Source organism: Gymnodraco acuticeps, unplaced genomic scaffold (genome assembly GCF_902827175.1).
Source record: "Gymnodraco acuticeps unplaced genomic scaffold, fGymAcu1.1, whole genome shotgun sequence".
NCBI lineage: Eukaryota > Metazoa > Chordata > Actinopteri > Perciformes > Bathydraconidae > Gymnodraco > Gymnodraco acuticeps.
Window position 1 is genome coordinate 724,536 of NW_022992247.1, and position 21,664 is coordinate 746,199.

The 21,664-nt window shown below is 44.8% G+C and overlaps 1 protein-coding gene across 2 annotated transcripts; it reads right to left on the reverse strand.

The window, feature by feature from the left end:
* Window positions 1–7,280: 7,280 nt before the first annotated feature.
* LOC117540010 lies at window positions 7,281–17,679 on the reverse strand. Of its 2 annotated transcripts, XM_034206396.1 has the most exons (14): window positions 17,645–17,679; window positions 12,473–12,906; window positions 12,261–12,347; window positions 11,675–12,064; window positions 10,211–11,453; window positions 9,910–10,088; window positions 9,695–9,788; window positions 9,249–9,587; window positions 9,029–9,146; window positions 8,725–8,816; window positions 8,499–8,613; window positions 8,023–8,288; window positions 7,727–7,885; window positions 7,281–7,635 (listed from the first exon to the last, which is right to left on the reverse strand). In XM_034206396.1, the coding sequence occupies exons 5-13, from the start codon at window positions 10,286–10,288 to the stop codon at window positions 7,832–7,834; spliced, it is 1,335 nt and encodes a 444-aa protein (XP_034062287.1). In that variant the 5' UTR covers window positions 10,289–11,453; window positions 11,675–12,064; window positions 12,261–12,347; window positions 12,473–12,906; window positions 17,645–17,679; the 3' UTR covers window positions 7,281–7,635; window positions 7,727–7,831. The 2 variants fall into 2 exon arrangements, with proteins under 2 accessions (XP_034062287.1, XP_034062286.1); XM_034206395.1 differs by lacking the exon at window positions 17,645–17,679 and having other exon boundaries at window positions 12,473–12,981.
* Window positions 17,680–21,664: the final 3,985 nt, after the last annotated feature.

Consider the following 21,664-nt stretch of genomic DNA (forward strand, 5'->3'; position numbering starts at 1 on the left):
TAGCCAAGCTAACGGATATAAGGAGCTTTTTCAACAACAAGGTGGAGGGAGAACTCTCTCCTGTCAGACTGAGAGTCTCAGATAGCCTCAGCTCAGGTGAAGTAAAGGACTCTCAGTGTTTAGATAGTTATCTTTAGTCTAGTTATCTCAGTGGGTCTCAAACGGTTTGTTTTAAAAGGGGAGTTGTAAAATATCTATAAAGAAATAGAAAATCTGTTTACAGTTCTGTTTCATCTGGGTGTTGAGAGATGTATCCATAGATCTCTTCACGTTGCTCTCAAAGTGCACCAGATTGATGCTTTTAACTTCAATATAAAAAAAAAACCTTCCCGGGGAAGCATGCCCCCGGACCCCATTAGAGGAGGTGAGGTCCCTCCTAGAGGACGTGAGGTCCACTCCCCACTTGTAAAAATAGCACTTTAGCCCTGCTTACAGGGCTTACATATGCCGTGAGCTGATTATCGAGCCTTCATTGTAACAGTCGCGGGTGCACTGTGTGTGTGTGTGTGTGTGTGTGGGGAGTGTTGCAGTAGAACATTTAACTGTAGCGCTGGTAATGTTTGAGCACCCTCTATGAAACGTCAAGCGACCCCACAGCACCCCCTAGAGTTAATCTCTGGCGCCGTCACTGGGTATTTCGCTTGTCAGATTCAGATTTTGCGGGTGTGCCGCGTGAGGCAGTGATGTAACGCCAGGTTGATGCTGTGACGTAACGCCGCGTCGATGCTTGCGTAATGCGGAAGTGGGATCTAAACTGGGTTGGAAAAACGATAGACGCCGCCGGAGGAGAGCTGTCAGTTCCTCCACTCGCTGCCACGAGAGCCGCGCTCTGCTGGCTGAGTTTAATTCCACTCCAGATAAACGTTTGTCTGAGAGGGAAGAGGACAGCTCTTCTTCAAATTCATTATGAAACCCAGGCTTTGACAGATGCGATACGAGATGTACCGTCTGTAAAGCGACTTCCTCCCTGGAGCGAGCCAGCAAATAGCAGGTCGTCCAGAGGAAACCACACTCTCATCCCTCCTCTGTGTAGCGGCTCCAGCCTTCTCTACACAAAAATGGGAGGAGCCAGGAAATATCCGAACGGCAGACGATTGTCTGGTCTGATATTCCCTGAAATGAGAAACCGCAGGAATTTCCTGTGTTTCGGGATGATGGGTACGTGGAAGTATGCATCCTTCAGGTGGAAGTGAACCAGTCGTCCTGGTGAACACATTCCAGCACCTGTTTGATCGTCAGCATGTGGAATACTGACAGACCGAGGATGTCTCATTGCCCCAGTCTTTTTCGGGATTAGAAAAATAACGGGAGTGAAAACCCCTGATTTTCCTCCCTTTGAAGAACCCTGGAAATATCCTCTTTCAACAGGAGTTCCAGCGGCTCTGATTGGAGCGCAAGACATAGCTTCTGGGAGGACAGGAGTGTTTCCTGTATCCCATTGAACTGTGGGGGGTGGGGGGGGGGGGGGGGGGAAGAGGTGAACTGCAGGGTGTACCCTCTGCTGATCAGCCTGCTCATCCATCTGTCCATCAGACCCACGCGCTGCCACTCTGAGAAAAACTCGGGTGCACATGCTCGAGATGTGTTTTTTTGGTCGTCAAGGTGACGAGCCACGCCAGAGCCCCTGCCGCCGCTGCCCGTGAGGCAACCCAAGGTGAGCTTGGACCGAAAGGGCTGCGCGGGGGCCTCCACACGCTGCGGCTCACTCCGGCTCTCATCATGAGGCGCGTACATGCTCAGGGGATGGATGGAGGTGTGTGCAGTGCTGCCCACATGAGGCGTATCTCGGACAGAGGAATGCCGCGAGCTCTGCAGGTTATTAACCGATAGGTTAAAACCAGGCTTCTACAGCGAGCCCTGCTGTCTACTTAATCAACAGATTAGTGGCAGCCGGCTTAATTACCGGCTCTGCTTCCTCGGAGGCTCTCGCGGAGCAGACCAGGAGCGGGGGAGCCTCACTCCCCTTTTACTCGCCGCCGGGAGACCCTGTCTCTGGGGTGGTGGGGGAGCGGAGACGTGGGACGGAGCCCCTGCAGCCGCCGAAGGGCGAGTCTGATGCCGAGGCGGTTGCTGTGGGCGTCTCTCCGCTTGCGGCCTCCTGTGGCCGGCGTGGACGCCGCAGCTGCTGCAGGCGTTGGTGCCGCTGTGGGCGCTCAGCAGGCTGGAGCCAGCTGGAGCCAGCTGTACATGTTGGCGAATGCCGTCTGCCTGTTCCGCGGCCGTCTTCATGGACTCCACCATGGCGTGGAACTGGGGTCCGAACAGCCCGTCCGGGCTGATTGGAGTGTCCAGTAGCACTTTTCTGGCCGTCTCCGTAACAGACGCCTGCTTCCGCCAGAGGTGGCGCTGGATCTGTGTCACCCACGCGGAAATCCTCGCCTGGGAGACAGCGATGGACGCGCACAGAATGAGCGCCGTGCTGGCCGCCTTGCTGATTTCCTCTGCCTCGGTGGTGGACCGCTCTACCAGTGTCACCACCGAGTTGGAGAGCCGCGCGATGTTATTCGCCGCTGCGCTGTGGTGACAGAGAGGGGGAAAGCATGTTCGGCCGCCAAGCTGGCACCCTGCTCCGACTCTGTCTCCCCCGTCCGGAGGAGAGGAGGGAGGGGAGAACCGAACGGTGAACCGTGGAGGGAGGCGGGGCAGGAGTTGCTTTTCTTCGGACTCCTGCCCGGCACTCGGCCCCAGTGACACTAGGCCCCGTCCGCGGCTCGTAAGCCTGGACGGGCCAATCGTCCTCCTCGGCCGCAGCAGCAAGAGCGTCCGCTCTCCGCTTCCTGTCGCCCGAGGGGAGACGGGCGCAGTGTGTGCATGCTACCTGCTGGTTTAGAGCCTCGTACGCGTGCTCTGACCCCAGGCAGGATTCGCATACTGCTTTTATCTCTGCTGGTCATAACTCATTATGAACCCAGAGCCACATGAGGGACAATCGCGGACGCAGTTGTTGCTCATGATGATTCTCAATTGCTGTGCTTCAGTAACTGTGCTGGTTTGCTGAAGAAAAGAGGGAGCAGATTGCCGAGCCTCCTTCCTATTTATACCGGAAGGAGGCCCGAGGGTGGGGCCCACCTTGCGGGTGGGCGTGGACTACAAGTTTTCAGTGCTGCGCTGGGGCGCAGGGGGATTACCCAATAGCGATAGCCTTAGAGGGCGAAGCCATATACGAAATAGAACACTTCCGCGTAGTCTGCTCTCGTGTATCCTCCCTTTCATCTCCTCTGGAAGCCTCCTCCATCACCCCTCCTCGACTCCTCCGTTTGCATTGAAGGGATTGTGACGTCCTTCAACATGGCGTGTCTTGATTGATTTCCGGGTCAAGTCCCGGAGGAGGGGGAGAGAGGAGTCGAGGAGGGACATTGAGAAGAATCTACTGTTTCAAATCCTATTTTAAATTGACTTACTTGCCTGATTAAGCATCAGAAATATATATAGCATGACATATTCATATTTTAGTGGGAATAAACAGCATTCCCACTATCTGTTATTCTACGCACGGAAAGTTTATTATTATTCCGCCAGTATTTTGGCCCTCTTCTCCTCCCGCATTGAACATCGCAGACATTCCGTTCAAACATCAAAACGTTCAGCTCGGTCGGTAATCGATGGCTATTACTTTTCTCATTCATAACTTTCATAATTCCAGAGATACATCCCATAATACATCACATTTTTAACCATTGAAGTCAATGGAGAAAATCTTCAGACTTCAACAAATCTTCATGTGAATTCAACTGCTAACTGCTCCTTCATACTTTCACTCAGAAACCTCATTCCAACTTTATAATGTTACACATCTTTCTGACATTATTCGTGTAACACAACTTTTAAATCTGATTCTTACTTTTAGAGATATTAAACATTGTTCAGACCTTGGTAAAGAGGTTTTCTTCACATTTTAACATTAACTAGAGTGTGTGATGTCACAGCGAGAGTTTCGCATTCATATTTTTTTTTAAACTGCCATAATTCCCAAACCCTACATTCCTGAGACATAATTGTTCATGACAAACGTAGGAACATCTCGTAGCTTGAAAAATGACAAATAATTAAGCAAAATAATTCAACAAAATGCCTCTTGAGGGCATGAAGTGACAAAAACATTCCATTAAAGCCCATTGTAATTTCAGGCTGATATTTCCTCACGGTAGCAGCCGCACACCTTTAGTTAAACTGCCAAAAAGGCCACATTATTAACGCGAAAGTACACAAAAATTACACTTCAGATACTCAACTTCCTTGACATGCTTCACGTTTTGAAATTTCACAGATATCTGTTACGGTTCTTCCACAAAACGTTCACATGTAAGAGGTTTATCTCTCATTCAGAACAATGGAAACACACACACAATAAGTTGTTTAAATAAATGGTTTCATTAAATTGTTGTTTCTGTTGTGTATTTTTAGTAAAATTATTTCTCAATAGGGTAAAGCCTTTTAAAATGTTTGGTATGTTAATGCAAATGTGACAATCATTATTTGCAAGATAGATATACATTTTTGTTATGGTCTTCTGTATGTCATATGAATAATACTGGTACAATTTGAATTTGCCCAAAAACGTGGAAATGAGAGCAGACCAGATTTTCTAAATGCCAGGGCCTGGAACATCAGGAGCATCTCTAAAAGACGATACGTGACAGTCCTGCAGCAACGGACCATATGAGAAACATTATGTTTTGTAGCATTAAAACCTAGAAACTTATTCTAAACCTACTATCAAAGTATTCACCTGAAATGTAGCACAATTTGGCTCCTGTGAAAAGCACTATTTGAAAATGTGGATTTGTCAGGTCAACATGTGACTTATCTGGTTTGCTATAAAAGTTTTACTCCCCCGTTGAACTGTATTCGACAATCATTAAATCCATAAACATGATTTGGGAAATAAATCAAAGACAATAGTGTAAATAAGAAAGGTTTAGTTTTTGAAACTAGTAATGGGGACGTTGATACATTAACTGTCAGCAAGTACATTTCTGTCATATTTAGAAGATAGGAAAAAGGTGAATAAGTATTCTCTCTAATGTCGATTGATTTTACAGTGATATTTGCATTACTCATCAACTCCAAAACACAAGATTACACAACATTGATTGGTTTAAATTGTGTACAATGATTTTGTGTTTTTCCCCCTTCGATTCGGAGATAGTTTTTTCTGAGTTTAGGACGGCCGAAGACACTACACTACCCATAATCCTCAGCTATAATACACAGCAACATGTAAAACATGCAATTCATTGTTACTTTGTAATTCTACTCCACTACAATTCAGAGGTTAACCTGGTATTTTTACTCCACTACATCTAACTTAGTTACTTTGCAGATTCTGATTAATGTGAAATATAAACAACCATTAAAGCAGATGTTTAGGTGTTTAGTTACACCTGAGTCAAATTCAGGTAAGGTGATTGTCAAGTGCCAACAATCAGGAGAGATATTTGATAGTTGGTGCTTGAGAAGACTAAACATTTATCTGCAGATCTCTATAAAGTATATTAATTACTCGTTATTCTCTAATCGTTCACTAAAGACTGTATGAAATGGCTATTTTGCACATCCCTTTCAAGATGTTTCGACATCTGCTATCGATATTATTTCTGTTATGTTGTGTAACTGTTTAATGGTGTTATCTTTATTGCTACCCCCTTCCCCTTCAATGTATAGTGCACAGCGCAAACGTATTAGTTTAACAAAATCCGCATCTAAAATGGTGGCATAGATATGTTATTTTCCCCATCTCACATCTCACATCACATTGTCATAAACAAATACCAGAAACAGACGTAGGCAAGATCCTCAGCTTGGTGATTGGATGGTTTAGCCGCAATGCACGTTGGGAAATGGTGTTTATGCGATGTGAAATCTGAAAACATTTAAAAAAAAATAATAATACTTTATTCCGAGTGTGCTTGCTTTTCTCTTTGAAAGTCATCACATAACGGCATTGTAATACACGGTTCGGCTGCATTGAATATTACATATCTGCCGTTATTCAACCAAACATGCAGCAGAGATTAGCAACACAACCTTACCTGCATTGCAATGACTCTAAACGTGTAATAACGTGCTTTAACCACTAGGTGAATAATACAAACGTATAAAGTACACATGGTATACAATGCTATCAAAAACACATTATGTTAATCTAACTATCATTATCAAGCACAATATGGACTATATGAGGCTTATGCATTGTACCTGGTGTAGGCGAAGTCAAAAACAGGCAACTGATGGTGTGTGAAAGGTCATTTATGAGGATGAAACAAATGAGGTACACAGAATACAATGCCATTTTATCTGTTTTATTATTAGTGTAGGACAGATATGTATAACACCTGAAGATGTTTTATTCATGTTATCACATAATTATACAGGATATAGCTATATTATTGCACATATTTGAGTTCTATCTACACATGAATATCTGATTTGTAAAACATCACACAAAAAGGTTTATCCGCCCCCTCATGGTGCTAATCAATGTGTGTTTGCTAAACAGAGATACAAACAGAACATGAGTGAACAGTCAAAACAATTGTGATCAACTTTATTGTTATGGGACATTGTTTACATAGTGTTTCAGAGTAGACATGTAATAACATCTGAATAAAATGAAATGATAGAAAATGCCTTCAACAACCTGAAGAAAAACTTACTGGACATACATATTAAGACATTAAGAAATTTGTAATTTTTTTTTGTCGGAGGGCCGGAGCTGACGAGAGGGGGTGTAGGGCTGAAGGAGGTCAGAGATGTATGCAGGGGCTAGGGAGTGGAGAAATGTGTAGGTTAGCAGGAGGAGTCTGTACTGGATGCGTGACTTGACCGGGAGCCGGTGGAGGAGGGTCGGGGAGATGTGTTGCCAGGGCTTAGTGCGGGTGAGGAGCCTGGCTGCAGAGTTCTGGACGTACTGGAGCCTGTCCAGGTCTTTGCTGGTGACCCCGAACAGAACTCCATTGCAGTAGTCCAGGCGGGAGGAGATGAAGGCATCTATCAATGTTTCTGCAATGGGGTCGGGGGGAGAGGGCTGGAGTCTGGAGATGTTTCGAAGGTGAAAAAAAGCGGTTTTGACAGTAGACCTTATGTGGGAGTTGAAGGTGAGTTTAGAGTTCAGAGTGACGCCCAGGCTGGATGGAGCAGCCATCGACGGTGAGGAGCAGATCTCCAACCTTCCGGAGCAGTGTTTTTGGGGCCACAGCCATGAGCTCTGTTTTGTTTTTGTTGAGTTTCAGTAGGTTTGTTGACATCCAGGCTTGAATGTCGCAGAGGCAGTTGACTAGTGACAGTGGGGGTAGCTGGGATGATGGATTGGTACTGATGTAGAATTGGGTGTCGTCGGCATAGGAGTGGAAGTTGAGACCATGTTGGCAGAGTATTTCACAGAGGGGGAGCATGTAGATGATAAATAGAAGGTAGTCTGGAGGGGGCTTCACCGTGTGTCATCAGAGCTGTCAGAGTCGCAGTCAGAAGACTCATCTGAAACACTTTGCAAGAAGCTGATGGTCTCTGCTCCAGTCAAAACGTGCTGGTAGCATCGTCTCGCATGAGTCTTAATTTCTCCGATGTCGTGCTGCTTTTTCCTGAACATGCTCTGGAGACCTTTCATTCCGTCTTCGCTCAGGCCCAATGGTGAATCTTAAGATAAGATAAAGACAATATCAGTTATTTCATCACCTATCACTGATGTGTAAAGTCATGCAAAGTAAAAATGTAATATATACTGTACTTTGCAGGCAGGACAGCTCTTTCAGGGAATCACTGCGGGTTGAAAGGACCTTCCAGTGGTGGTTCATTTCTGTGACGAGAATCTTCTTCTCCTCCTGTAATCTCTTCACTGCCATGACAAGGTCGAACGCTCTTCTCTTTGTCCTGAGGTCGAAAGACTCTGGAAAGCATTTATGACAAAACATGAATTCATGTGTATGAAAGATCAACATTCAAAGAATCTATGAAGTCTTACATAGTTTTATATATCAGGTTTTCCACATTTGCTGTGAGCATTCAGCAGGCTGGTGGACTTACCACTGTTTGGTAGCTGCCATGGCCAAGCTTTCTCCACGACAGAATGGCTTCGAGGCACAGAGCTTCTGTGCTTGGAACCATTGAGTTGTATTTCTCCACTGTGGCTGTCAGGACCCCTTTCTCATCCCTGATCTTGCGGCGGATCCGGGAATGACCTTTGTTGCTGTCTGTGTCTTTGTAGAGACGCTGCGAACGTCTCTTGACACTTATCAGCATTTCGATCTTGCTGGCCAAGGCAGCAGCATCCCTTGGGTTGTTTGTTGTTGCTTTTTAGAGGAAATAGGCGTATTAAGCACAGTAATTCACAATAACAGACATTTGATCAAATGTTTTAAGATTATTTTATTACATATGCTTCATGAAAAATAAGTCATGCAAATGTCAATAGAGGGTTATCACTAATTCTGAAAATTAAAAATAAATTGATAAATCATGACTCCAAAAAAGTTGAAAAACTTCATTAAGATTGTCCTCACTTTCTGCCCACTCATTCACATCTCTGATCCAGTCTTCCAGCTGCTTTTCAGTCACTGCCAACTCAGCCTTCATGGACTCCAGGTTCTGCAATTGCTTTTCCAGAGCTTTTGTGGTCTACAAACGTCAAACAATTAAAGACAAGTAAATACAGAAATCTACATTTAGGCTGCAGCCACAAATAATTCTAACTAAGAATATGTCATTATTCTAAAACTATGTTATTACCTTCAGATATCTGCGGGACAGTGAGGTGGCCAAGTTGCTGACTTTTTGCTGATTCCAGCGCATGGCCATCAGCGTCAGCATGTCTGTACGTCCTGCAAAAGAGAATATCACGTTATTACTATTCCTCTTACTTCTTATACTGTAACTGGGGTTTATACTGTATTGCCATCCTAAATTGTGCTCTATGGTCATAACCGTCAATGAGCTTTTATGAGTTTGTGTTGTTGGTGTAATTTGCTAGTGTAATCTGTGCCTTTCTGATTTTTTTTTGAAAACTGACAGTAAAGCTTCTATCGTAACTCACCTGCTTTTGACATGTATTTTGTGGTCACTGCTATCCGAGAGAGGAAGGCATTGACCTGTTCCACCTCCTCCCCTAGGGTTAGTCCAGCCCCCTCTTGATATGCCCCACTCCATTTCACCTGTTTAAAATATATTCAAAAGTACGACTCGTTACAACTTGTCACTATTCACAAGGAGGTTTTTACATAAAGTGATTGTGTCACATGGTAACAATTCCTCACTTCACATTTGAAGTCATGCGCTTTGGCATGAAACACTGAGAGAAAGGGCTTCATGTCGAGAAGATGCTGGAGCTCTGGACAGCTTTTTGTGATTCTCTGGAGGTAGGGCCAATATTTGCAGGTCACATCCATGCAAAAGAACATACTACTGGCCAGCTTTGTCTGTAGGTACAGGGGATAAGCAAAGATTTCTCCCCTGTACATATTGAGAGCACAGAGGAGCACTCCATGTCGACAGACGGCAAGCTCTAGTCCCTCCTCATGGGAGGAGCTGGCTGATTTTTGGGAGGTCTCTCTGGCTGCCGACCACTGTCCTCCACAAACACCTCTTCCGGAGACCTAATATATAAAAATGTATTGATGAAAATGGTGCAAAGACTTACATAACCAAATCCTTCATTAGGATATTATATTCTATTATACATAATTAGAGTCTGCAATATTACATGTTTGGTTGTGGTGTGAATATAGTCCACAAATCTTGAGACGTCTTCATCCCTGGCTATAAAGACACCGTCAAAGATGGCCTGTTCCTCAGATCTAAATAAATCAAAGGAGCAATGTATGACATCTCAGATTATAAGGTTGATTAGTTCACATCAAGATACTTTTGTTTCGTTATCTGTTCAAATACTGTGACATTATATATTTTCTATAGTACCTAGCTGCATTCTTGAAACGGTAATGCTTGCGGTTTCCATCCACGGAAACTGCAAGCATATCAGGGCTGCACGCAGGACAGGTGAAGGGCTCCTCCTTGCACATGATGTCCACCTCATAACGCACAGCCTCCCACTCAAAGAAACTTTTGATGAAGCTGTCAGTTGAGATCTTCCCAGTCTATAACAAAATAAGGACATCAACAGTCAATATGTCAAAAATAAATTATAAATTATAAGGACACAGCTTACAATTTGTACAATACAAATAGATCAAAAAGGACAAGTAACTTCAATACTCACACGGCCGAAGCGCAACGTTCGCTGATCTAGCATCCTTAAATATGCCTGAAAGGATAGTCCAGGTGCAGCCATTTTCATTTCTTCAAATGAGAAGAAAACATCTGTGGCATAAATGGTGGCGAAGTGAAAGGTAGCTGGCCAGTAGTCACTCCGAAGAAGGTCGTCAACCCCAGTCGTCCATGTCGCAGAGCATGCTTCACAAGCCAACTGTTACGGCTGCTGTTTCTGCCAAATCGGTAACCTGTTTGGGATTGTCTGCAGCTGTGTGTGATTATGTAAATGAGCTGTGTGGTTGCCCCAACATCATTGGCTGTCATCTCCTGGTCCACTTCCGAGGACACTGATTGGAGCACGCCGGGCCCGACGTTCTCCAATCCCTGTGCAAGCCCAGCGCACACCTGCTGGAGAGGACTACAAAGCTGGGGACAATCATCACTCTGGAGGCTCTGTATTATGGGACAGACGCCTCAAGCCTCGCTATACTACCGTCATACTTTGTGGTTCGTTAGACTGCCTAGCAGTGTGTACTCTGTGCTTCGTTAGACTGCCTAGCAGTGTGTTAGTAGGGTTCTGTGTTGGCTACACGGACTAGCCGTGTGTTATAGTATTCTGTGGTTAGCATTCCTGTGTATCTTGCTTAGATCCGGGTGATTAGCACCTGTAGACCAGCACCAGCTGTGTTCTCCCACAGCCCCGTTTTGTTTATTGTTTTGTTTCCACTTTAGAAGTGAGGTATTTTCTTTCCTTCTGTATAGTACTGGGCAACTCTCTTTTGGAGACCCTTTTGTTAGATCGTAACAGCTTGACCCGTTGTTGGGCCAAGTTGTTCGTGTACATCATTTTTGCTCAGTTGCAGTTACGAATAAAACACCTGTAACATATACCAATTCTACTCTGGTCGTGTCGTTTCCCTTTTGTTCCCCTAGCCAATTGGGAACGTAACACCAACTCTGGCATGCTTAGCTCATGTCGTCCTTGAAAAACAGACAAGGTTTTTTTTAATGCATTTGGTATTCTTTACTCAATACCCATGTTAAGTTTTAATAAACAAGCTATCCCACATGTCTTTGAGAAGGGTTGGATATTATCAAGAAGAAACTTCAATAACATCTATCTTAAGAAACAAGACAAACATTCTTCCCATTCATTGTGATCACAGTCACAGTCTCTCCTGGCTTGAGGCTCAATGACTCTGATGCACAACCACAGATTTTGTCCGGGATCTCCACAGGTACAAACCGCACTGGAAACAAATTCAAATGGAAATTAAAAATAATTTGTCTCTTTTGAGAAATACATTATTGTTATGTGACAGATTTAGGATTTAATTTTACATCAGAAGATTAAAAAGAGACTTAAGCACACTGCTGGGAAATATCAGAGATCTTCAGGAAGCTCACATTTTCAAAATGAAGTTCTCAACAAGTCCAGCAAGAAAATGTACATTCACAAACCAAAACTTACCGCAGGAGCAAAGGGCCATATTTACTACATGTGTTGTTGGGGCCAATGGCTGGAAGTAACCTGCAGTAGTAGCATCTCTGTTGTGGAGGGGGTGTCTGGTGTGCATGCTGACATCACAATCAGCACAGAAGAAGGGATGTGGTCGGCAATCTCGGCACCGGACAACAGACGTTTTGCTCCAACACTGTTGGCAAATGTGTGTTCCTACATTTGCTTGGGCCACTACGGTGTTAACCAGATGTGGTCTCGCTGCCCTCCAGCTCTCTGAAAAAAAACTTTTTCGAGTGCTCCAGTTGGTCGACGCCAGCAGAGAAGCACTTGGGGTTTGTGCTACCACCTCATCTCCTGTAGTATTGCTCAGAGACTGCTGGAGGTCTCGTAGAAACCCCTCTGTTAAAATGGTACAATAAAGTCCAAAGCATGATTATTTTTCTTTAAAACATACTGGATGGAGTGGTTTTGAAAGCTTTAACTACTGTGTTCTTAATTCTAGCAAATGACGAAGTTTAGAAATGAAGTACGTATCACATAAAGATACAAGTATGAATATCTGTTTCGGGCTAACCAGACCAAATGAAGTACATACCAACAGTCTCTGGAGCGATAGCTGGAGCAAAGACCAGATCACAGTCAGGAGCATCAACGGGGGGATCAGTTTTACGACTGCAGCCAGCTGTATCAGAAAAAACATTTTTTTAAATGTATACCATTACATTGTACTACTTTTCCCTTACCAAGAGTTATGTTTTCTTTCATTTCATATACTCAAGTGCCTAGAAATATATATCTTATACTGACCTGATTGGAGTCATTCCGGGTTGAACGTGGTCTTGCAAAGATCAAGTTTCCCTCACTGTCTCTCTTCTTCCAGCACACCTTTCGCGCTGATGGCACTGCTGTTGCTGCTGCTGCTGCTTCCAGTTTACAAAGCAAATCATCAGCACTCCGTAGGTCATCCCTGAACTCTTTCTGCTCAACCAGCTCATCTGCGCTTCTCAGGAGATCCTCGAGATCAGAATCACTCATTATAGTGAAGAGACACAGACAGAGACACAGACGAAAGACTGACAACAGAGTTAGACAGAGAAAGAAAAAGAGAGATAGGAAGAGGCTATGAAGTACAACACGGCAAGGACAGTTTAACAAGACAGACGTGGCTCTTAAAAGTGCCTTTGGGTTGTTTGGAGTTTGGAAAAATCAAGGGTTGTTTTTTGGAGAACAAATTGCAGGATCTGTTGAGAGAAAACAACATCATTTAGAAACTCAAAACTAAACAAACAATGCCAGTGTAATTGTTGTTGTTTACAACTTTTCTACTTGGCTAATAACCAATTAATGCTTACTACTGTTGTCATTAAAGGTATTTTCACACCATAGCAGAGCAAAATCACTGCCACCAGTCATTTAAATAAGTAATGTGTACAAAAATGATAAAAGTATTATTACTATTAATAATAAAAACACATGTATACAAAGTCCATCCATCCATCTTTGCCCAGGTGGCATCCTAACTAGGTGCCCGAACCACCTCCACTGGCTCCTTTTGATGCGAAGGAGGAGCGGTTCAACTTCGAGTCCCTCCCGGATGACTGAACTTCTCATCTTATCCCTAAGGGAGACGCCAGCCACCCTGCGGAGAAAACCCATCTCGGCCGCTTGTATCCGTGATCTCGTTCTTTCGGTCATGACCCATCCTTCATGACCATAGGTGAGGGTAGGAACAAAAATGGCCCGGTAGACGGAGAGCTTTGCCTTCTGGCTCAGCTCTCTTTTCGTCACAACGGTGCGGTAAAGCGACTGCAGTACCGCTCCCGCTGCTCCGATTCTCCGGCCCATCTCACGCTCCATTGTTCCCTCACTCCAGAACAAGACCCCGAGATACTTGAACTCCTTCACTTGGAGTAAGGCCTCATTCCCTACTTGGAGTGGACAGTCCATCGGTTTCCTGCTGAGAACCATGGCCTCAGATTTGGAGGTGCTGATCCTCATCCCAGCCGCTTCACACTCGGTTGCGAACCGATCAAGTGAGTGCTGAAGGTCGCAGACCGATGAAGCCATTAGAACCACATCATCTGCAAAAAGCAGTGGTGCAATCCTTAGTCCACCGAACTGCAGACCCCCTCCCCCACGACAACGCCTCAAAATCCGATCCATGTATATTACAAACAGGATTGGTGACAAAGCGCAGCCCTGGCGGAGGCCAACCCTCACCGAAAATGGGTCCGACTTACTGCCGAGGACCCGGACACTAGTGCTGCACGATTCTTGCTCAAATGTGAATCACGATTTTCCTCCATAAGAATTGAGATCACGATTCTCACACGATTCTCACACGATTCTCATCGTTTCAATGAAAATATGTATTGCACTCTTACTCTTAGACGTCACGTGAGTACAATTAATTTAAACAGACAACATTTGTCTCTCTTGTAACAAAAATATTTTATGGTGACGTTGCAGGTGATTTAATAGGTTTGTGGTGTTACCTGACGTCGTTGGGACGATGCGAGAACAATGCTTAAAGTGGATGACTTTTTATAAGTCATCATCAGGATCAAATCCAAAAAAGTTCCACACACTGGATGAATGTGGTCCTTTTTTCGGCACAAGCACAACTTCCCTCTCGCCAGAGTCGCCACCGGGATTTTCATCGGTGTTGTTGTCATTGTCCTCGACCTCCTCGTCACTCATTTCTGTGTCACTCATTTCTGTTTTTCTTGTACTACTAGTCGCTCTCGTCACTCTTTGCTAATTAGTGCTAATGCTAACGCTTCTGTAAACGTGCTGCAGTCAGTGAGTGTTGCCAGGTATACTTATTATAAGCCACATTGGGATAATCTTTCTGTAAAGTTGCTTGGTAGTAAGTAATAATGGTTGTTGCGGTTGTGAGCTTGTAGATAGGTTATTTTCAAATAGCCGACCCGACATATAGGTTTAAAGTGCTCATGTTCTTTTGCGCTTGTTTTCATAGACCTGGTTGCTTATTCCTTCCGCAAAAACTGGCAACACTAGTGGCTGCAGCGTTCACACTGCATGAGAGGAGGAGAGACAGACAGAACACTACCATTTGCATGCGATCATGGTACTTTAATGTTAAATGTATAGAGTATATTTGCTTTACATCGTTTAAGTATGATTGACATTGCAAGTTGGTATTATTCAGAAGCAAAATAATAAAAAAATCAGCATGACGTCATAGGATCGCCGTAATTTAGAAATGAGATCGCATAGGTGTCTGAATCGAGATCACAATCTTTTTTCGATTAATCGTGCAGCACTACCGGACACAGCTCTCGCTTTGGGAGTACAGAGATTGGATGGCCCTGAGAAGAGACCCCCTCACCCCATACTCCTGCAGCACCTCCCACAGTAACTCCCTGGGAACTCGGTCATACGCCTTCTCCAAGTCTACGAAACGCATGTATTCCGGATAAGCGTACTCCCAGGCCCCCTCCAGGATCCTTGCAAGAGCAAAAAGCTGATCCGTCGTTCCATGACCAGGACGGAATCCGCATTGTTCCTCCTCAATCTGAGGTTCGACAATCGGCCTGACCCTCCTTTCGAGTACCTTAGAGTAAACTTTCCCGGGGAGGCTGACTGGTGTGATGCCTCTGTAATTGGTACACACCCTCTGATCCCCCTTTTTGAAAAGGCGAACCACCACCCCGGTCTGCCACTCCTTCGGTACTGTTTCCGACTTCCACGCAACGTTGATGAGACATGTCAACCATGACAGTCCCTCAACACCCAGAGCCTTCAGCATTTCTGGGCGGATGTCATCCACCCCCGGGGCTTTGCCACTGTGGAGTTGTTTGACGACCTCAGTGACCTCCCCCCGGGAGATTGGTGTTGATCCCCCATCATACTCCAGCTCTGCCTCTAACATAGAGGGCGGAGTTGTCGGGTTCAGGAGTTCCTCAAAGTGTTCCTTCCAACGCCCTAACACTCCATCAGTTGAGGTCAACAACGTCCCATCCTTACTGTACACAGCTTGGATGGTTCCCTGCTTCCCCCTCCTGAGGTGTCGGACAGTTTTCCAGAACAACTTTGGTGCCACCCGAAAGTCCTTTTCCATGTCTTCTCCGAACTTCTCCCACACCCGCTGCTTTGCCTCGGCCACGGCTGAGGCCGCTGCCCTTCGGGCCTGTCAGTACCTTGCAAGTGCCTCGGGCGTCCCCCGGGATAACAGATCCCTGAAGGCCTCCTTCTTCAGTCGGACGGCTTCCCTGACCACCGGTGTCCACCAGGAGGTTCGAGGGTTACCGCCCCTTGAGGCACCTAGGACCTTGAGACCACAGCTCCCCGCCGCGGCTTCGGCAATAGAGGCTTTGAGCACCGCCCACTCTGGTTCAATGTCCCCAACCTCCACAGGAATGCCCGAAAAGCTCCGCCGGAGGTGTGAGTTGAAGGCCTCCTGAACTTGGGCCTCCTCCAGACGTTCCCAGTTCACTACACGTTTGGGATTACCAGGTCTATCCAGAGGCTTCCCCCGCCACTCGACCCAACTCACCACCAGATGGTGATCAGTTGACAACTCCGCCCCTCTCTTTACCCGAGTGTCCAAAACATACGGCCTCAGGTCCGATGATACGATAACGAAATCGATCATGGACCTTCTGCCTAGGGTGCTCTGGTACCATGTACACTTATGAGCATCCTTATGTTTGAACATGGTGTTTGTTATGGCCAATCCATGACTAGCACAGAAGTCCAATAACAAACCACCACTCCGGTTCAGATCAGGGGGGCCGTTCCTCCCAATCACGCTCTTCCAAGTGTCTCCATCATTGCCCACATGTGCGTTGAAGTCTCCCAGCAAGATTAAAGAGTCCCCTTCAGGAGCCACATACAGGACTCTTTCCAGGGTCTCCAAGAAGGCCGTATACTCTGAACTGCTGTTGGGTGCATAAGCACACACAACAGTCAGAGTTTTCCCCCCCATAACCCGCAGGCGTAGGGAGGCGAACCTCTCGTCCACTGGGGTTAACTCCAACAAAGAAGCACCCAACCGGGGACTTGTGAGTATCCCCACACCCGCCCGGCGCCTCACACCTTGAGCAACTCTGGAGAAGAATAGAGTCCAACCCCTATCCAGAAGTAAGGTTCCAGAGCCGACGCTGTGCGTAGAGGTGAGCCCAACCAGATCCAACTGGTAACGCTCCACCTCCCGCTCCACCTCCTGCACAAGCTCCGGCTCCTTCCCCTCCAGAGAGGTGACGTTCCACGTCCCCAAAGCCAGCTTCTGTCGCCCGGGTCTGGTCCGTCGAGACCCTCTGCTTTCACTGCCACCCTTCTGGCAGCGCACCCGACCCCATCGCTGTTTCCCGTAGATGGTGGACCCGCGGTACGGAGAAGCGGAGGTGTTGCCCACGTTGCCTTTTTGGGCTGTGCCCGGCCGGGCTCCGTGGCAAGCCCGGCCACCAGACGCTTGTCGACGAGTCCTTCTTCTGGGTCTGGCTCCAGAAGGGGACCCCGGGCTTCCTCCGGGACGGGAATCCTCACTTCCTGTGTCGTCTTTTATGAGGTCTTTTGAACCAATCTTAGTCTGGCCCCTTGCCTGAGACCAATTTGCCATGGGAGACCCTACCAGGAACACAAGGTTCCAGACAACACAGCCCCCATGTTCATCAGGGCACACAAACCTCTCTACCACGGTAAGGTGCTGGTTCTTCAGAGAAGATGTTTACAAAGTATTATTAATAATTATTAATAATGTATAACCACCAGTATTTGTTAATATAAGTAATTGTTAATACAAATATATATATACTTGAACTTTAAATTGTGCAAGCAATACTTACTTAAACTAGTATTCATTTGTTATATTTGGATAATACCCTATATTATTTAGTTACTATAACCCTCAGAAAGGTGCCAGAAACAACATTGGCGCCGATTAGATTATTATTATTATTATTCGTGGCTAAGTTTATCGTATTTCCAATAACTATGTGTTACCCATGCTCTTACCTTGATTCTGAAGAACTGCGACTCTCTCATCCAGGTTTGGTCACGTAAATTGCAAAGGTATGCCGTCTAAAACTACCTGTTTCTCAGAATTGAAGGGGAGAAACACAAAAGCATTGTACACAATTGAAACCTATCAATGTCGTTTAATTAACAAAGATAATCTGGTGTTTTTGAGTTAATGAGTAGTGCAGATATCACTGTCAAATCCATAAACAATGAGGAGAATACTCACTTCCGGGTGGAACATTATCCCTTATCCAATGGGAAGGGTCGCTCAGCGCCTTAACTGCAGTGGACAGCTGGATGGAAATACATTGCATCAGTTGCGTCCGTTTATGAAGCTGAAGGAGACTCGGTGCGTCACAACTGCCATTTATTACAATGCATTTATGTGATGACTTTCAAAGAGAAAAAGCAAGAATACGGGGAATAACGTTTGATTTATTTTATATTAATTTATGTTTCATCCAATCACAGAGCTTGATTGAATCACGAGGTCTGTCGCAAAGCGGACAGGCGTCGTCACAACAATAGCTAGGGATTGTGGGTAATGTAGTCTCTTTGGCGCTGCACATTTCAGAGAAAACAAGTTGTTTCTCAGAATTGAAGGAAAAACACAAAAGCATTGCACACAATTTAAACCTATCAATGTCGTTTAATTAACAATTTAGGTAATCTGGTGTTTTTTAGTTGATGAGTAGTGGAGATATCACTGTCAAATCAATCGACAGTAAGGAGAATACTTACTTCTGGGTGTACAATTATCCGTTATCCAATGGGAATGGACGCTCACATTGCCTTTAAGGGCGGCCGACATGGACCGATGCGGTGCTTCCCTGAGCGTCAAATCCCGCCGCTGACATTGCAATCAGTTGAAAGCTCTTTGCGTCCGTTTATGAAGCTGAAGGAGCCTCGGCGCGTCCCAACTGCACGCCACGGGACCCTGACCAATCGTCGCTCCTGGACGCGTAGGGAGTGAGAGTGTGTTGCCCAGATAAGTATTATAAGGAAAATAACTAATTCTCTTTGTTTTTATCATGAAAAACAACAGTGACTTAATGTATTCAAAATGGCATTTAAAGGGTTAAAATCCTGAAAATTATTACATATTTGGTATTTTTGATCAGGGCTGAAGTTGCTTTAAAGATTGAACCCAAAAAAGTGGTCAAAAAACATTTGAATATAATGTTTTTATCAACGTTTTTGGCAGTGGATATTTTTGAACCGAATTACTATAGGGTAGTGCATTTGAATGACAACGGAGGGTTAAGCATCCTGCTGTTTGCAGTTTACATATTTATTTATTACTAAAATACGCAGTATTTTATTCTTGTAATGTACAGTATTTAATTTGAGTCTTATTCCATTTGTACATGTATAGTTCACTTCTCCTGCATTGCTTGCACATTGGTCTCATTTTATTTCTGTTGTGCTTCTTTTTGCACTATTTGTATTGTTTTATGTCTTATATTTATTTATTATGTCCTATGTTGAAGGGACTGCAGATTTCCATAGCTACTGTGCATATGACAACAAGCCTTTGAACCTTTGAATCTTGAATCAGTGGGGTATTTATTGACATATTTGATGTCGTATAACTCAAATTAGACCACATACCTTATTTCAGGAATCCAACCAAAATCAATTCAAACAAATCATTGACTTTGAGACAGGGACCTGGAAGAAGGAAAACGCGGTGTGTCTCTGCTGCCCTCTGCTGGCACAGCTCTGCATGTGAGAGGAAGCCGGACAGAGGCTGTGTGCTCTGAACCCTTTATTATTCAGGAGGCTCACATGGTACAGCAACAATTTAGAAAATCAGAAAACAGACATTTACAGCCGGGTGAGAGAACAAGTTTCAAAGTGTTATTGACATACACTGGTTGTGGTAAGACAACAAGACAACAACAACAACAACAACATAAATGTGCATACATAATAATGTAAGCTTATTTCCAAATCTACTTTTGGTATTTATAAACAGAGTACAGTAAAAGGTCCATGCACTCTCTCTTAGATCATCCCAAACACTTTAAGCCTGACAGAAAGACACATAGAGTCAGATAAGAAGAGGAACCAATGAATTAATCTCAACTGTAGATCCAGGAAGTGATTCATCACAACAACACTCTCAGTGGCTTCTTCTCTTAGCAATTGGACACATTTTGGTTTCATTTACAATGTTTTTGGTATGCTTTTATTGAGTTATTCCACGAGAAAAAAAACAAAAAAACAATTACAATCATTACTTGGTGATAATTGCAGGATTATCTTGTCATCCGACTCTGACAAGCACATTTAATTATAATTATATAATAATAATACTACTACTACTTCAGGAAGGGCTCTACCAAAATGAAGGCAAACTTATACACAAACTCAAAACATGTCATATTATAACGCAGGGCTAGCTCAAAGGCACACAGCACTTGATACAGTCTATTATTTTAGTGCCTGTTTTTGTCAGCCTCCTTATTATGCTTACTGATCCCTATCCTGTACCCTCATTGGACAGCTGTGTTTACTTTCTAGTCGCATAGCATCATCCATGTGGACTCTAGTTTGATCATGCTTTTTAGTTTTTTCTGATATGTGCTTTAAGTCACTCTGTCACAAGTTCGACACATTTATTGTTGTTTTTGGTTTGGCACATCTGGGGGGTATACTACGAAGCTGGATTTTTGCTTAGCCGGCTAAATTCAGGGAAAACTCCGGCTTTCCGGTCCTACGAAGCTGGTTCTCTTTTTAGCAGGTTAGATCTCCATGGTAACTTATGCTTAGCGGCTAACCTGGTCGGGACCAGGTTAGGTTGCAGGCTAAGAGCACAACTCAGTGAAAGCACCGCCTGCTGACCAATCAGAGCTCAGTGTGCGGAGTTTAAAGCGATCAAGTCATATTACAGGAGAAAGGAAATACAGAAAAACTGCCGTTGCAGGAAAGACGGCCGGCAAAAATCACCGACTGTGTGAACGTGAACATGAATAGAATATCACCTCCATCTTCAGAGCAATCTGACTATTATAACATTAGCGTTAAGAAAGCTTACTTAAATATCTGCCACAACATAAGTAACCGGATCATAGTAACATTAAGTAGCCTACAGTCCGCGGCATATCACTTCATAATGTATCATATTTTCTGATCTGAGTCAGCTGAGCCGTATCTGGCCGTGCAACACTCACAGTGTCACATACTGTATGCAGAAGTATTATTTTAAGCAACACATTAAGTTGAGGAAACACTCGAGTCAAATGTAATGAAAGTCAGATCGTGTTTTAGACGGGGCAGTGATATCATGAACCTGTTAATGTACGCATTCAAACACTTGTTCTTTTGCCAGCTGTATTCACCTTGCTGGTGCAGCTCTGTGGCTTTGATCCTGGATAAAGTGTTTAAGTCATGGATGTTTAAAGTTTAACTTCTTCATTTTTGACTAGTATTAAAGTTCACTTTTCATTCAGGAAGTATGACGCTGCGCTGTCAGTACGCTTCTCCATGTTTCTGATTGGTCGAATGCTCCAAATACCACCGCTTTCATGTGAACGCGCACCTAACTAGATAGGAAACGGCTGGCTTGAGCTATCCACTTGATAACCCGCGTCGTAGTACAGTTTAGCGAGAGCGCGTATGTTCTGGATTAGGCCAACCGGCTAACTCAAACATATCCAGGTTAGGTTGAACCAGCTTCGTAGTATAGGCCCCTGAACTCCCCTGTCATTTCAGATCCCGCCTTCCTCCACGCTCTTCCAATCAGCTCACTCCCCTCACCTGGTCTCCCCAGCCCTTCTCCTCACCTGCTACTCATTCCCTCATTAACTCCACAGTATATATACCACCTTACGCTCACTTGTCCTCTGCCAGATTGTCTTGTGTATTCTGCCAAGCTCTCCAGTGTTTGATTATCTCTTGCCTAGTTACCTGTCCTGCCCGGTTTTGACCCCTGCCTGTTATCGGACCTCGAGTTTCCTGCCTGCCCCCTGATTGGATTTGTTTGCCTGTCTGTCGGATCGCCTGGTTCTG